Source organism: Prunus dulcis, chromosome 6, assembly GCF_902201215.1.
Source record: "Prunus dulcis chromosome 6, ALMONDv2, whole genome shotgun sequence".
Lineage (NCBI taxonomy): Eukaryota > Viridiplantae > Streptophyta > Magnoliopsida > Rosales > Rosaceae > Prunus > Prunus dulcis.
In genome coordinates, this window is record NC_047655.1 from 23128591 (window position 1) to 23144870 (window position 16280).

At 36.4% G+C, this 16280-nt stretch overlaps 2 protein-coding genes across 4 annotated transcripts; both read left to right on the plus strand.

The window, feature by feature from the left end:
• Positions 1 to 1106: 1106 nt before the first annotated feature.
• LOC117630928 (phosphatidate phosphatase PAH1) lies at positions 1107 to 6680 on the plus strand. Its single transcript, XM_034363797.1, has 11 exons — positions 1107 to 1346; positions 1772 to 3481; positions 3580 to 4160; positions 4241 to 4314; positions 4618 to 4702; positions 4890 to 4976; positions 5112 to 5184; positions 5775 to 5818; positions 5925 to 6053; positions 6142 to 6243; positions 6366 to 6680. The coding sequence occupies exons 2-11, from the start codon at positions 1921 to 1923 to the stop codon at positions 6417 to 6419; spliced, it is 2790 nt and encodes a 929-aa protein (XP_034219688.1). The 5' UTR covers positions 1107 to 1346; positions 1772 to 1920; the 3' UTR covers positions 6420 to 6680.
• A 614-nt stretch (positions 6681 to 7294) lies between these two features.
• On the plus strand, positions 7295 to 15588 carry LOC117632856 (paramyosin-like). Of its 3 annotated transcripts, XM_034366456.1 has the most exons (18): positions 7300 to 7677; positions 7940 to 8161; positions 8252 to 8347; positions 8836 to 8888; positions 9101 to 9197; positions 9625 to 9698; positions 10365 to 10482; positions 10763 to 10873; positions 11331 to 11407; positions 12090 to 12156; positions 12832 to 12897; positions 13277 to 13384; positions 13515 to 13645; positions 13851 to 13917; positions 14034 to 14098; positions 14172 to 14265; positions 14448 to 14518; positions 14623 to 15588. In XM_034366456.1, exons 1-18 carry the CDS (start codon positions 7525 to 7527, stop codon positions 15281 to 15283), a joined length of 2331 nt encoding a protein of 776 aa, XP_034222347.1. In that variant the 5' UTR covers positions 7300 to 7524; the 3' UTR covers positions 15284 to 15588. The 3 variants fall into 3 exon arrangements, 2 of the variants coding, with proteins under 2 accessions (XP_034222347.1, XP_034222349.1); XR_004586530.1 differs by lacking the exon at positions 14172 to 14265 and having other exon boundaries at positions 7295 to 7677; positions 14623 to 14673; XM_034366458.1 differs by lacking the exons at positions 7300 to 7677; positions 7940 to 8161 and having other exon boundaries at positions 8813 to 8888.
• Positions 15589 to 16280: the final 692 nt, after the last annotated feature.

A 16280-nucleotide genomic window follows, 5' to 3' on the forward strand; every position in this document is an offset into this window, starting at 1 on the left:
TTACTATCATGTCTAGTTGCACAAGTGGACATGATTGATTATTAATGACACCGTTTTTGTTAATGATAATGGATGTGATTACTGTAATTTTATTTTTCCTGTCCTCACTCATTCAATACAATTAAATTAAGAAGGGTTATCGAATAGTGTAGTGTGATTAGTTTTTTTTTTTTTTTTCCTTTGATCAAGTGTTCATGAGAATTTAATAGCCCAAGAAAAAGTTCAAATTAGCAAAATTGCTAGTAATGTTTCTAATAATAGATTAACCTCACATTAGCTATGAACTATAAACAATCATTTTTTCAGAACAAAAAAAATATATATATAAACAATTGTTTCGGGTGGTGACACATAACATGTGTGATTTGATTGATAAATTAAAGCTCCATATGTATAAAGAGATTTCAAATCTGTCAAATATTTTTTTAGGAATTAAATCTATGAATTTAGATTATATTATCAGGAAAAATGGACAAAAAAAATGAAAGAAAACAAATAAATTTCAAATGTTTCCTTGCATATAGTTATTTCAAATTCATTTCAAATCTACAACACCTTGCGTATAGTAATTTCAAATCTACAATATCTAGTTAATTTAAATTCATTCAATCTAATATAATTCTTATTTTTTAAGAAAAATTTAGCATCGGGATCTAATCCAGATAATTTCTTTAAAAAATTCTATCCAAATGGAGTCAAGGATGTTAACAGGAGGAGTAATGCCGGTTGCAGTTTCCTTTTTAATTATTCTTCTATTATCAGAAATTTGAAGACCATGGTTACTCAATTGGATTTCTCCATTTCCCAAAAATTTGTGTGAAAAAAGGAAAGGGCATTATGGACAATTTTGTTCTGACCGTATTAAATATTTGTTAACTTCGAGACAAAGACTTATAGCACTCGAGGTGCAGGTGGCTGCCGAGGTGGTGGTCCGACTCCACCTCGTTCAAACCTGGCGACATGCATCTGAGTAACAGTGAAGAAAAGACCAAACTACCCTTTCTCCAAACACCGCTAATTTACACGTCACCGTCCAAATTCTCCACGTAATTTCGTCGAACCACAGGACCAGTTACTTATGTTCCTTCCAGGGGTACCTATTTAATGCTTAGCCATGGGGGTTTCTGTCTCTGGTTTTTTCTTTTTTCCTGTTATCCAAACAAACCTCCAAGGGAAATCCAAACTTCGAAACCTCCAGTATTTCAACGACGGAGGTTGGATTTCCAATTCGCCATCCCAAAGGCCCAAATCAAATTCAAAATCAAAATTCAAGAAGAAAGAGCCCCGCAGAGAGAGTCGTTTGAGTCTTTGAGCTGTCTCTGATTGCTCATTTCCAATTCAAACCCGTAAGTTTAATCACAATGCTCTTCGTTTTTGCTAATTTTATGTGTTTTATGATTTTTCAATGCATTTTCGTTCTAAATTTTCAGTCTTGATTATTAATGTTTTTTTTTTTTTTTTTTCAATTTATAAAGATGTATTGGAGAATTGTCGTTAGTGTTTGTTTGATTCCCGAGAAATCGAAGGAAAATAAATTTGAGCTTTTTCAGCATCTCAGAGCTCAACTTGCTTGGATTGTATCGAAAGGTTCCAAATTGACTAATGAAAAAAATAAAATTATTATTTTTCTTTCTTCATTACCTGGCAACCAAACAGAGTGTTAGGGTTTCCAATCATTTTTAGATGACAAATGGTTGCTCTATTTGTGTATATTGTTCAAATTGTTAGATTGTGTTGTGTGATTATCATTCCATTATGTTTTATGATGCAGATACCAAAGAAGGATCAGAATCATAATCAAGAGAAGAGAATTTTGGATGAATGCGTGAAGACAATTTTTTTGTTGACAATTAAAGGTTTGAGTTTAGATGCTAATTGGGGTTTCACAAAATTTTGAGTGGTTGTTAGTGGCTTGACCAGATGAATGTGGTTGTCAAAGTTGGGAGCTTGATATCCCAAGGTGTTTACTCTGTTGCCACTCCTTTTCATCCCTTTGGTGGGGCTGTTGATGTCATTGTTGTTCAGCAGCAGGATGGGACATTTCGAAGCACTCCTTGGTACGTCCGGTTTGGTAAATTTCAGGGTGTTCTGAAAGGTGCAGAGAAGATGGTCCGCATAAATGTAAATGGAGTTGATGCCAATTTCCATATGTATCTTGATAACTCAGGAGAGGCTTATTTTGTAAAGGAGGTTGATTCTGGTAAAGGAAGTGAGACAAATGGGGTTGTGAAGGATTCTGTTACTTTAGAACCTACACAAGAGGAAAGTGGTTTGGATATTGATAACCAGAATAATGGTAATGAAAACGTTCTTGAAATTCGTAGACTGGAGCATAGTGTCTCTGATTCAATGGTGGTTCAGTTGCGAGATGAACGCGATTCCTTAGGTGCAAACCTGATACAGAGGGCAGAATCTGATTCTGATCGGAGGTATTACGAATTTAAAGATCAGCAATCTTCTCTAGAGGGTTCCGTTGAGTTATCAGAATATGGATCAAGTCGATATGATAATTTAGACAGTAATCATATTGTGGAATCACAGAATTTAAACTCAGAAGTTATATTGGTGAGTGTGGATGGTCATGTATTGACAGCCCCCATTTCAGTATCAGAGCTTAGCACAGAGGATGTGCAAGACACACCTCGATTCAATCTTGGCCCAGGTGAAGAGACCGACTTCTGTGAAGGCAATGAGGAGTTTAGTTCAGGTGAAACTGCTTGGGCTGCTGATTATATTTGTAAGCTGAATGAATCTACAACTAGTGACGCATCTGGTAATGTTTGTGGAGTTCAGAATGAAGATAATGTTATTGGCCGTCAGCTGGAAGTTGATGAAGGAGGCAGGGGACTTGCATGTCAAGCTCAAGAAACTCAAAAGACTTCAAAACAGGAAAGAGATCTTCAGATGCATAGGGATTCAGAAGATGCATCTACTAACAAGGCAGACGTTTTCAAGAGCTGTTTGGGGCTAGAAGAAATGGCCAAACGTGGTGGGAAAGCTGATGTTGAAGATATGGGGTCCTTATTGGAGGTTCAAAATTCACCAGAAAAATCTAATCAGACTCTTCCGGACCCGGTGGTTGATAGAACTGAAGATGCTAGTGTTATTGAATTGAGAAATGACAATGAGTTATCTGCTTCTTGTGGTTCTGTTTCACCTGGCAACAATATGTCTCCACATGTACAAGTTGGAAGTGAATCAGTTGAGAAGATTGTGTCTTCTTTGGAACAAATGAGTATTGAAAGCATTTCTGTACATTCTGTCAGTAACGATCCAGACTGGAAGGATGAACAGTGTGTTACATCAGCAGCAGTCGATGAGACAGAGAGTAGTCAACAAATACCTGCAACTGGAGATGAATGCAGTAAAAGTGAGCTAATAGAATCCCCAACAGAATCTTCAAGTGAAGAAACACAAAATGACCTAATAAAACCCCCAACAGAATCTTCAAGTAAAGAAACACAAGTCCATTCAAGCATAAGTAAGCACCTCTTACCCGCTTCAGTTGTTATTTAACTCTCCATATTTTTTTCTTGATTCTAGTATCTAATTTGTGTTTATTGTTCTTACAATTTCCAGGGTTTGAGATCTCACTCTGTGGGAATGAACTTCGTGTGGGTATGGGCGTCAAAGCTGCTGCTGAAGCCTTTGCTGCACGCCGTGTATCTGCACAGGATTTCATAACTTCTGCGACATCGATTTTGAAAAATGAAAATTTGATTATCAGATATAGGGAAAGATACTTTTTGTGGGAAAAAGCAGCTCCTGTTGTTCTTGGAATGGCTGCATTTGATCTAGATTTACCTGTTGCACCCGAGGATGCAATTCCTGTGGAACAAGATGGCTCAGAAAAACCCAGGGATGAGGATTCAGGAATGCCTTCCACTCCTACTGGACGCAGATGGAGGCTCTGGCCTATTCCATTTAGAAGGGTGAAAACACTTGAGCACACCAGCAGTAATTCATCGAATGAGGATGAATTTGTTGATTCTGAATCTGGTCTGCAAAACTCACAACTTGAAGCAACTCCTGAGTCCCCCCAAAAGCAATTTGTAAGGACAAATGTTCCCACCAACGAGCAGATAGCATCTTTAAATCTCAAAGAAGGTCAAAATATGATAACTTTCAGTTTCTCTACCAGGGTTTGGGGGACACAACAGGTTTGCCAATCATCTGGTGTTTCATTTATAAATTTGAGCTATAGCCAATAGAGTTACTAAGCCATTTTTATCTTTACCAGGTTGATGCACATATTTACTTGTGGAAATGGAATGCCAGAATTGTAATTTCTGATGTTGACGGAACTATTACCAAGTAAGGCTGCTGTAAATGTAATGTGGTTTTGATTGCTAAAATAAGATTGCTTCTTCAACTTTCTGAAAGTAGATGGAAAATGTTGAAAGTTGTAATTCTCTTGCTTTCTTCTATTGCCATAGGACAAAACCATAAGAGACCTAGTTTAATACCAGACAGTTATGCAAATTAATTTTTTGGACTATCAGATGTCAGCACAGGCAATCTGCAAACCTATCAAAAATACAAAAAAGACTTTACCATCATGATGTTATTATTGCTTAGTTTAAAGATAAAACTTTCACCTGAATCCATTTTTTCCAGGTCTGATGTGTTAGGCCAATTCATGCCATTAGTTGGAAAAGATTGGACGCAATCTGGTGTGGCTAGACTTTTCTGTGCAATTAAGGTACATCTCTTTAAAGATCATTGCAGGGGGAAAAAAGACTTGTAAGCCCCATGTTTTAACTGAGTTTAATGGGATTGCATAACTTTAATATTATAATGGAAAATCCCTTTCTTTTATATTATAATGGAATTATTTGGTTTTTCTTTCGTACATTGCTATGTAATATCGAGTCCTGCTTTTTCTACAGGAAAATGGATATCAGCTACTGTTTTTGAGTGCACGTGCAATTGTACAGGCATATCTAACGAGAAGCTTTTTAGTCAACCTAAAACAGGTAACCTAATAATAGCGTGGTTTTTGGTATCCCTTTCCTTCTAATCCAACACCAAATTATAGTTCCTTGCCTTCTTTAAGTGATTATGTTGATAGAACTGCATACGCCAAGTTGATTACTCTTCTGTACTTGCAGGATGGAAAAGCTTTACCCAATGGACCTGTTGTTATCTCACCCGATGGATTATTTCCTTCATTGTATCGTGAAGGTGAGGCTATGTCTGTAATATCTGTTCAGCTTGCTTTAACTAACCGTATTATAGTATTTATGGTGCCCAATCTGTAATGGTAATCTCACTGATTTTTTCATGAAGTATACCATGTGAAAATGAAAGCCAATAGGAAACTATAAAAGGAGAAGGGCACACATAGAAAATATTTGTAGTGTTTACCACGATAGAAATATTTTAGACGCTAGTAGGTTGATTTGGATCAAAGCAGCATATTTCAGCCATGGTATGGTTTTATAGGGTGCCTGTGGTAAATGAGTAACTATTCTCTCTCTTGTTCACTGTTGATGTACGATGACTATCACATCCTCTATTTATTTGGATACGCAATCATGAGAACCTTTCCTTGATGTGTACTAACTTGAGCATTTGTTATTTCCGTTGACCCGTGAACGAAGAGCATGTAGTTATCCATGGTTTTATAGACACATCACACCACCACTGTCAGATACTAACTAGCTCCTTTGTTTGCTTACATGTTTGAATTCTACCTGTTTTTAATTTTTTTAAAATGTTTATTTAGTTTGCGCTGATCAATTAGTTTGTTTTTACCTATTTGCTGATGGCAGTTGTAAGAAGAGCACCACACGAATTCAAAATTGCCTGTTTAGAGGTAAATAGCTAAGCAAGTTAAACCCAAGTTAAAAAGCGAACACGTCTGGTTGGCATTGGACCTTTTTCTTCTAACAGTTGTGATACGTGATAATCATATACTGCAGGACATAAAAAAGCTCTTCCCCTCTGATTACAATCCATTCTATGCGGGTTTTGGAAATAGAGACACAGATGAGCTCAGCTACAGGAAAATTGGGATTCCAAAGGGCAAAATATTCATAATCAATCCCAAGGTAATTGTCTTCCACTGATGCTTATCACAAACCAAAGAGAGCAAATACATGTATCTTCTGTGGCTAAACTGTTTCCATTAACTTGCAGGGCGAGGTGGCCATCAGCCATCATCGCGCTGATGTGAAGACGTACACTTCCTTACACACTCTCGTCAACGACATGTTTCCTCCAACTTCACTGGTTGAGCAGGTAACTTAACATTCTTCTACATCCTCTCCTCAGAACATAAACCGAAGTGCGGCTAGAGAGAGCTCTAACTCTGGCTTTGTTTTCATAATCGATGATGAACCTGGTTTTCAACACATTTGTAGGAAGACTTCAACTCGTGGAACTATTGGAAAGTGCCACTGCCAGACATTGAGTGATGGTTGTTACTTAGAGAAAACATTTCCCTTTGGCCAAACATGTCGGCGGCTTGGAGGCATGCACATTGTAGAGATAACAACACTTTAACATTCTTGCTGATCGTCGTCTCCATTCTATGCACATAATAGAACTGATGGCTCTTTTTTTTTCTGGGTCAGTTGTATTATCAGTGTAATATCCAAGCCATTGGCATTGTATTAGAAACTTGAGATTTTGATAGTTAAGAAAAGCTCTCTTAAAGAATAAAAGTTATTTTGACACTTTGCTTGCCCTCCCTTTCTTTCCCTCCCCTTTCACATTAGCGTATCATTTGATGTACTTATCCATTGTAATCTAAAAACTTTTGCAGTAAACATTTAATTACGACACGGTATAGTCACTAATCACTAAATTATGGTAAATCATTAAAACTTACATGATCTGTTAATACGTGTAAAAAAAATTAGTGATTGGATTTGTCATGTTTACAGACCAAGGACAAACTATGGTGAATCTTAAATGAAATGATCAAGGAGAAATCACTTGTATTCATTATGTGTTTATTACTTAAACCGCAAAAATTAATTTAAAAAAAGGATATAGCATTAGTACTTGAAAATGGCTACCATGTTGATTAGTATATTTCTAATGATCAAGTAGCATTCTACATAAAATTATGTTTATGCAATATAAAAAAATATATATAAAAAAACCTTAAAATCATGTTTATCATGAAACGACGTCGCTCCGTATGGTTTAATTAAGCGTTTAATATGCCGAGAAATCCTCCACGCCCATGCTAAACGTTGCTCGTTTGCAATAAGTAAGAATAGGGGTAATTTGGTAAATTCGGAGTCGAATGAAGAAAAGGAAGCGAAACAAAAGGCAAAGCCGCGCAAAGTACTCCAACTAAAACCAGAAAAAAACGTTCATTTTGCACCCAGAAGGAATTGCTTGATTTCTTCTTCTCCATCTTCTTCATCAACCCAAAATCAACAAAAATCAGCCTCCTTTCATCATTTTACCTCTAATTTATTTCTTTAATTTCTCTAATTTATTTGTTTATCTGTTTGGCGAGCGGGAATTTCCGAAAGAAAACGCGAGAAAAAGAGAGCGGCGGATGACATGTCGTGGATAAGAAATGCGGTGAACCTGGCAGTGGAAGCAGGGGCTACCAATAGCCTCACTCGCACCGTACGGAACTACGCCGACTCTGTCGTCCTTCACGCCGGGAATGCCGTCGCCGGGGGAGCCAGACTCCTCCTCCCTGAACGCATTGTATTATTTCCCAACTCACCATTTCCTTTTAATCATTTTATTACTTCATTTGAAAGAATTCAAATTTTGATTGAAGCTGCGTTAATTTTCTCATTTTGCGATTATCCGCTGTTTGAATGGAAGCCCATTTCGTTGCAACCCAAAAAAAATGAATTCCCATTTCATGTTTGTTCGTTTTCCATTTTCTTATAGAAAAAAAAAAATTGGAGTTAGTTTTAATTTTATTCAAATTCTGATTTGTTTGCTTGGGTTTGTTAATCAGGGCCCTAGGAATTTACAGAGTTTTAGGCATACTGTGAAAAGATTGGAAGAGGTGTCTGTTTCCTGTAGAGGGGTAGAAAGGGTTCAGCTACTGAGGAGGTGGTTGGTTGCACTTAAAGAAATAGAGAGACTGTCCACCCTTTACAATGTGAACAATGAAAGAAGCCCTGATGACCAACTTAACTTTGATGAATCCATGGAATCGCCAAAAAGACCTACGCTGGTGGGTAAACCCTGATGCACTCTACGGTTATGTTTTTGTTGTTTTGGTTACTCTATCTTTGTAATTCTTGTGTGTTACTGTTTGAGACAGGTTTATTACATTGACTCTGATATGGGAGATGAACCAAAAACTTTTCGCGATGTCTTTCTACATAGCCAAGCTCTTGAAGGCATAACATTATCAATGGTAAGTTGAGAAATTATTAATGTTTTCTCATATGCATCATACCAGTCTTCTTGTATAGACAAGTGCTGAGAATGGATCATGCTCTCTAATTTTGATCTTAATTAAATGACTTGGTTGACATAGATGGAAGTGTTTGCTTATTTTACCAATTACAAGGCTAATCCCCTAGTGCTTATATGATGAGTGAAGTCATGGGGTCATCTAATAACAAACGGCAATCAAGGGTCACCAAGAGGTGCATAATAATTGCATTTTAAGTAGAAAAGAACTCTTCTTTTGTTTTACACGGAAAGTCAAAATGAAATGGTTCTAATTTGTTGAAGTTTTTTTCCTCCTCCCTCTAATCTGTGTGCAAAGTTGTAGAATATTTAGATTTCTCCCTTCAATCTTTCCCTTGAGTTTTAGTGCCATTCTGCATACATTGGTTGGGCTTTGTATTTGCTGATCCATGGAGTTTAACCGCAGGTTAACTCTTTTGTATGACTCAGATTCTTGAAGAACCAAATGAGGAAGAAGTTTCGCTACTTTTGGAGATATATGGGTGATTTTTCTCACTCTTCTAATATTCTCATATTGGCTGATTACCACTTCTTTGGGATAACTTAGGTCCTTGAAATTACATTTTTAGTCCATAACAACGGCAAGAAAGATTCTGTTCGGTTGACCAAAAAACTAGTCAATAAAAAAAAGATAATTTTCCTAAAGATTGCTTTTACGGATAATATGAAGTGAATTTTTTTGTACCATATACAGGCTCTGTCTTACAGGAGGAAAGGAGGTACATAATGTAGTAATGAGCAGTGTACAGAATTTGGCAGCAGCACTTTCATACTATCAAGATGAAGTACTGGTAAGGACAGGCATATGCATGAATTCAGCATGAATGGGGTTAACTTAAGGCTGTAAGCCTTCTGAGTACTTTTGGGATCAGACATCTGAGAATGGCCTAAATATTCAGCTTTTGCAAATGTTTTGCTTGAATTTTTCTTGTCACAGTCCAATCGACGTTCTAATCATTGAAGGTGCTTCTTATTAAAAGTTACATATTAATATTATCATTTGAAGGCTTCAGTTCCCAAGAAACCATTCCCTTTTCGCCCCCTGTTTCTTGAACTGCCATCTTCATATTTCTACTCATATGAAAAGTTACATAATTTTTTCATAAGCCAGAAACAGTACATTTCTAACCTTATGCAAATTATGTTGCAATTTAAGAATTTTGAGTTTAATGCATGCGTCCCTTTCTGATCTACTTTTCTTTTTACTTCTGTTTTCAGATAAAACGAGAAGAATTGCTCCAATTTGCTCAAGGTGCAATTGCAGGGCTGAAAATAAATGCCGATCTTGCAAGGTGGTTGAGGAACATTTTTTTTTTTCTTTTCTTTGCTGCGTGTTTGGGCATTGACATGCAAACTAAGAGATATTTGGAATGAAAATGACTGTTCTTATTGGTTTTTGATGTTTTGTGCTATGCTGATTCTTCTGTGATTAAGAAACAGAATTTTTGTAGCTCCACTTTATGCCTTGATATATTAAATTTGTTTTTTCATATGCTGGTAGATATTATATACTGAAGTGACTGTTGCATGCTCGGACTTTGATCAAACAGATCAATCAGCATTATGAATTCATAATATGTATATTTTCTGCTGCTCACTCTCTCTCTCTCTCTCTCTCTCTCTCTCTGTGTCTCTGTCTCTGTCTCTCTCTGTCTACATGTGATCAATGAAACTCCAAACTTGTTAAACATGATTCTTTACAATTATCCTTCCATACCACTGCATTTTGTGCTCTTGAAGTTTGGTTTTCCTTTTTCTTTGTTAGTTTATTATGTAGAGGACAATAACGTACAGCAGAGTTTTTTATTTGCATACCCTCTATTCGATCTCCTTTGGTGAATGTTTGGAATCCGCGTGTTTCCATTCTTAGACAGTCATTATTAGCTTAAGTTTTAATAAGATCCAGTTGTTACTTCACCTAATCTTGTCCTCCACCTGTTTTTGTTCTCTGCTCTCAGAATAGATGCTGAAGCCTGCAGTATAAGGGAAGAACTTGATAAAGTGATGGCACACCAAAAGCCTCTAAGTGAAGGTTGTGAAAAATCATCTGAGAAGGAAAGGGATGCAACAATAGAGGTAAACTTGATCTTTTTATTTATGCTGGTACAAGCACACATTCAAATACACATCCCATAAATGCACAGCTTTATTTGAGATGATTTTATTTTATTCACATTCAAATTAAAAGTGTTATCAGAATCTCTGTTTCAGTATAAAAGAAGCGCTTGTAGAAATTCAACTGTTCAAATATGATACATGCCCTAACTCCCTAACTGTTTAAATATTTATCAACTAAAGAATTAGGATAACTAAGTGTATATGACTTGTTGAACTGAAAGGTCTGATTTCCGTGCAGAATTTAAAAGAAGCACTTGTCGAAATTCAACTATGTTCCAGGTTGGAGGATCTATTATTAAAGAAGAAATCCTTGAGCAATGGGGACTCGCCCGAGATGCATTGTGAAAAGGTATACTCCATGTGATATCATTCCCGGCCCCGGCCCCCCCCCCTCCTCTTTTCCTTTTCTTTGAACTGTAACCGAAGAGGAATTGACAGTTCTGAATGTTCTAGACTGATTCAGGGTTTGACAAACAACTTAACCTAAAAGTGGGTTTGATTTAACAGTTTTTAACAGTTCAGTGAGGTCAAACATTATATGGTATCCATGAAACGTATCCTAAACGCAATCTAGAGAAACTGTGTGAAGAACAAAGCTACAAATTTTCAGTTCATCTTATAAAAATTAATCTGAACATTCTTCTCAGTTTCTGTGTTTTTATTATTATTTTAAATATGGTTACTGCATAAGAAGCCTAGCTATGCCTTTGAGGGGCACTACATATGTTTAGACAATTAGCCCCATCTTCTCAGGCCAGGTCTTCTCTTATTTGTATTTAACTGCCCTGTTTTAATTTATATTGCAGGTTGAAAAATTAAAAGTATTTTCAGAATCTCTTGCTAACTCCACCTCACAAGCTGAAAAGCGCATTTTAGACCACAGGTTTCAAATTGTATTTTAAAGCATCTTGCTTGTGTCTATGTGTGCTAGTGTTGTATGCAGGTTTCCATGATTGTTTTTTTGTCCGTGTATAGCATGTGTTGAGAAAATAGATGCTTTGACGCACATCCATGGTGAAACAGTTTTTTGTCCATGACCTAGTTTTCCCGAGAATTTTCAGTTTAAATGAATTAGCATATGTTTATTTCCTTCTTTTCCTACCTGATAAAATGGATTCTCATATTGTGCATGGACCGTAAAGGACCTTTTTCATCAGTAAAGGGGTCTGCTTGCTGAACATAGTGTTGAAGTAGATTAATCTGATGGTTGTCATTAATTTCTTAGGGAGATTAATTTTCGTTTCATTTATTTAGATTGGAAAGCCGCAATCTTGTAGTGTTAGATGTTTTTTTTTTTTTTTTTTTTTTTTTTTTGGTGGCTTCTTGGCCACTTCTGTTGTATCTTTTATGTTTTCTTCAATAAAAGTTCGTTTCTTTTAAAAAAAAACAAAAAAGTGCACTTTAGCTCTTTACATTTTTGGTGCATGTCAGCACACACCTCTCCAGTTTGATATTTGATTAATTGCTATTTGACAAAGAAAATGTGAAAATTAGGTCCAGTTGGTGTTTCCTTAATCTTTATTTTCTTAAATGGTTTTTATTCTTTCTCTCAATACTTCAAGCAGGTTTCAGAAAGAAGAAGCACTCAACTTTCGTGTAGCTAAAGCTAATGAAGTAAGCCAACAGGAGAAGGTATACTGGCTCAAAAGACTTATTTCCCTCTTTTTCAAAAGAGAATGTGAAAGAACTATGTGAATCCATTCAACTAATGAATTCTTTTGCACAGATATATCATAAGTCTCGATTGAATAGGCATTTCCAGTTAATGATAGATTAATTAATATGTCTTGAAGCCTATCTATCTGTACATTATATATTTAAATGGGCTTCAGTTGCTCAGAATTTGTGGTATTCAACAGAATGGATTTAATCTCAGACTGTTCTTTTAGCTATTATAAAATTTGAACCTTGCCTTTTACTATTTGTTTGATGAATTTAGCCCTAATTTTTGTTTCTTTGAGGATTAACCTTATCATGCAAGTTTTGCCCACACTGGCACGTGTCAACTTATTTAGATGCTTAAATAAAAACTGTAGACTTCCCACACAATGATAGCTGATAAATTTTTGTACCCATTGTTAATATGTATAGAAATGTGATTTAAGAACATCTTAATAATCTGTAATTTAATTTTTCAGAATTGATATATGACTTCTTTTTTGTCTAGTAGACTTGTTAAATTTTTATGTCACATATGGTTGAGGCCTACTGTCTATATAGTGGACTGTTTACTGGAATAAATTTTGTTTGGTTGTGATCCATTTTTTTGTTGACATCCTCAAATTGTAGTAACTTGGCATTTTTCAGGAATTAGTGGCAGAGATCGGACAACTTGAGAGACAAAGGGAAGAACTCCAACAAGAACTGAAAAAGGTTCCTCCTCTGTTATATATAAAGAGATAGTGCACTTTAGGAGATCGCAGTCATTTCCAATAGCGGTTAATTAATCGTTAGTTCTAGGCTTCTAGGTAAAATGTACTCTGTGATATTCATATTGATGATGATCAACTGAAGTGGTGCGTTCTCGTTAATGAAAAAATTGTCCCCATTCACAGAGCCTATTTAAACAAGTTGAAGGGTGTTCATGAGAGTATACATATGCATTTTCTTTTTGTTTTGGTGTGAGCATCAGAAGAGGTGAACTGCAAATGTCATCCCTGCCAATTCTATAGCCTGCAAAATAAGTCCTATTGTGTTTTCTCATATTCTTTTGATAGGGGAGTATATATATACGGCTGAACATTTTTTACAGGTGATTATTTCATTGAAGGCCGTTCGTGCACGCCTTCACAATGCAAGGGAAGAAAGAGAACAGTTTGATGAAGCAAGCAATCAGATTCTTGTACACATAAAATCAAAGGTATTATAGGTTTTTTGTTATGCCTTAGGTCACATTTAGAATGCATACATTAAGAATGGTTTTCTACAGATGTACTTTGGATGAGCATTTAATATGGAGTATCTATAATATCTGTTTTCTTTAATCACAGGAAGATGAGCTGTCAAGATCCATTGCTTCCTGTAAAACAGAAGTTGATGTTGTCAATACTTGGATTAGTTTTTTGGAAGATACATGGCTTCTCCAGACCTCGTACACAGAGAAAAAGGAGAAGCAGGTCAAGTATGTAGATCTTATTTACACTGATCAGCAAATGAATCTGATGCCAATATTTCATGTTGGATTACTGTATTCTGAAAACTTGAAATGGAATTAATATCTTATGATATGATCTCTTTAATGTTTTCTGTACTTGCACTGTTGTGTCCATCCCCTAGTTTATGATGAGTTCTTCATATTTAATGATATTTGGTTATTCTTGTTCAAGTGATGAACTGGAGAGATATGGAGACCATTTTGTGAATTTGGTAATCCAACTTCTCTCTACCTACAAGGTAATAGTTTTCTTCTTATATGTTCTTTTAAATAGTGCATCACATTCACTTTTATCTATTACTATAATTTTCTTTTTTCACCTTCTTATTGGTGTGCCTGTCTTGTTCATAACTAGGAAAGATTGGGATCATCCATCGTTCGTATTAAGAATCTCGTGGAGAGCTTGAGGTCAAGTCAAGGGTAATTTTCTCTGTTTCTCTTAGCTTTTCTTTTACAGAGTTTTATCAAGCCTCTGATTGTTTATTTATATCAGAGCAAATATATCACCTCGTATAGATGATGGAATTTCAAAAGTAAATAACCCAAGAAAAAATCTTGAAGAGGAATATTTGGACATGGAAGCAAAGGTATGCACACATTTTCCATGGTTTTTTTAATCCTTTGATAAGTGCAATTTTCAGTCAAATTCTTTAAGATCACATCCACTTTTGCATGTACGTATTAATCTTGTATTTCTTCATTCATTGTGCTTTGAACCGATATATCAACATGAAATATTCCTGAATCTAATTTCCCTTTGTCATTTCAGTTTCTGACCACCTTAAGTGTAGTGGAGACCATGAAAAGGCAGTTCTACGTTCAAACTGAAGGCATTTTCAGGTACACTCTCGTCTATGCTGTCATTTTCCCTTCTGCCATTAGGTACACCTCTATGTTTATAGCATCACTCCCTTGATATGATACGTGGTACACTCTTGATCCAGGAGAGATGACCAGAAGGTCAAAGACCTCTTTGATGCCCTCAAAAAAATAAAAGATGAATTTGAATCCATTGACAGACCGACATTAGAAATCGAAGCTTCACCACAAAGACCAGAGACACCGTCTAGTGATAGGCCCCAAATAATTCCATCTCCTACCTCTAGCTCTCCATTGACAGCCTCTCCATTGACCACCTCTCCATTGACTGCTGGACCTCCAGAACTCAAACTGGATGAAGTATCCAATTCTTCCTTGATTAAGGGAGAGAAGACTTTAGACCCAAAAGAAGAACTGGCAAAGCTAGAGCCAGAACATGGGAAGACCCCTCCATTGACCACTGGGACTCCAGAACTCAAACAGGATGAAGTATCCAATTCTTCCTTGATTAAAGGGGAGAAGAAGACAGTAGACTCAAAAGAAGAATTGGCAAAAGTAGAACCAGAACATGGTAAGGCCCCTCCATTGACCACTGGGACTCCAGAACTCAAACAGGATAAAGTATCCAATTCTTCCTTGATTAAGGGAGACAAGACACTAAACCCAAAAGAAGAATTGGCCAAACTAGAGCCAGAACATGGGAAGGTTGGCAAAGAAGGCTCAACAGAGGAGATTAATGACTGGGAGTTTGATGAACTCGAAAAGGACCTAAAACCCCCTAGCTGACCAGCAGGAAATAGGCCAAATTCGTACGGTGGAATATCCGAATATGTATACTGGTGCATTTTGATCTCATAACAGCGATGGATTATGGCATGTCTAGTGGAACAAGCAAGTTAGTAGCTTTCTTTTCCAGACAAGATGCAATGCTATGTATTTACAGGCAACACTCCTCATAGGTTGTAAATAAAAAGTGGACAAACATTCGAGTGCTTAGGTTTATCGAAGTGTGTAAATTCTCTTATCTTTGATTACAAGATGTAGATACCTTAAAAAGTTAAAAGCAAATTAATTTCTCCTGTTTATAGATACCACAACCATGCAACTTCTTCTTCCAGGTCTGTTTGAAACATATTGTGCATAGAGCAAAGAAATTGATTTCACTGATCATGTGAGCAACACTTGATTACAGGACATCTGCTGCATATGGAAGAGAGATGTGTGATAGCGAACGTCGTCTACACGTGAGGTGGGGGTGGCTATCATCCACTGATGGGTGATGAGACCTACTGCCATCACTACGCTGGCGACTGTCATTAGTATTTCTTGCGAAGAAAATAGACTTCGCAAAAGTGGCAAACCTAGTGAGCTTTGACATAAACTCATATTCATAAAGCCGATGGAGTTTTTCAGTCACATTAGTTAAAATGAGATCAATCATGTGGCTAGGAGGACCAGAACTCGAGCATCTCTTAAGATTATTAGCATCACGTGACCTCTTGATCAGGCGTTAGTAAGATTATTAATATCATAATATGGTCTGTCTCGTGTAGGCACGTGACGGCTACCATTACTGGCAGTGAGCTTCTACCTTTTTGTACCTTTTAATGGCTCCATGGCAGGCCCTCCAATCCATGCCAAAATACTATTTTACCAACTAGGTCAATAAAAAAGTTGACAATAAAACCCATGTCTACAAAATAGGGAAGAAAAAAAGAACAGGAAAAAGAGTTGGGTAAAAGCTAATGTTGACGAACAAAATAAGCAAATGACCTCATACATT

Coding starts and splice junctions, on each gene's coding strand:
- LOC117630928 (XM_034363797.1), top strand. CDS start 1,921: ATGAATGTGGTTGTCAAAGTTGGGAGCTTGATATCCCAAGGTGTTTAC. Junction 5,185..5,774: donor TCCTTCATTGTATCGTGAAG/GTGAGGCTATGT, acceptor TGCTGATGGCAG/TTGTAAGAAGAGCACCACAC. Junction 6,244..6,365: donor CAACTTCACTGGTTGAGCAG/GTAACTTAACAT, acceptor ACACATTTGTAG/GAAGACTTCAACTCGTGGAA.
- LOC117632856 (XM_034366456.1), top strand. CDS start 7,525: ATGTCGTGGATAAGAAATGCGGTGAACCTGGCAGTGGAAGCAGGGGCT. Junction 7,678..7,939: donor TCCTCCTCCCTGAACGCATT/GTATTATTTCCC, acceptor TTTGTTAATCAG/GGCCCTAGGAATTTACAGAG. Junction 13,918..14,033: donor AACTTCTCTCTACCTACAAG/GTAATAGTTTTC, acceptor GTTCATAACTAG/GAAAGATTGGGATCATCCAT.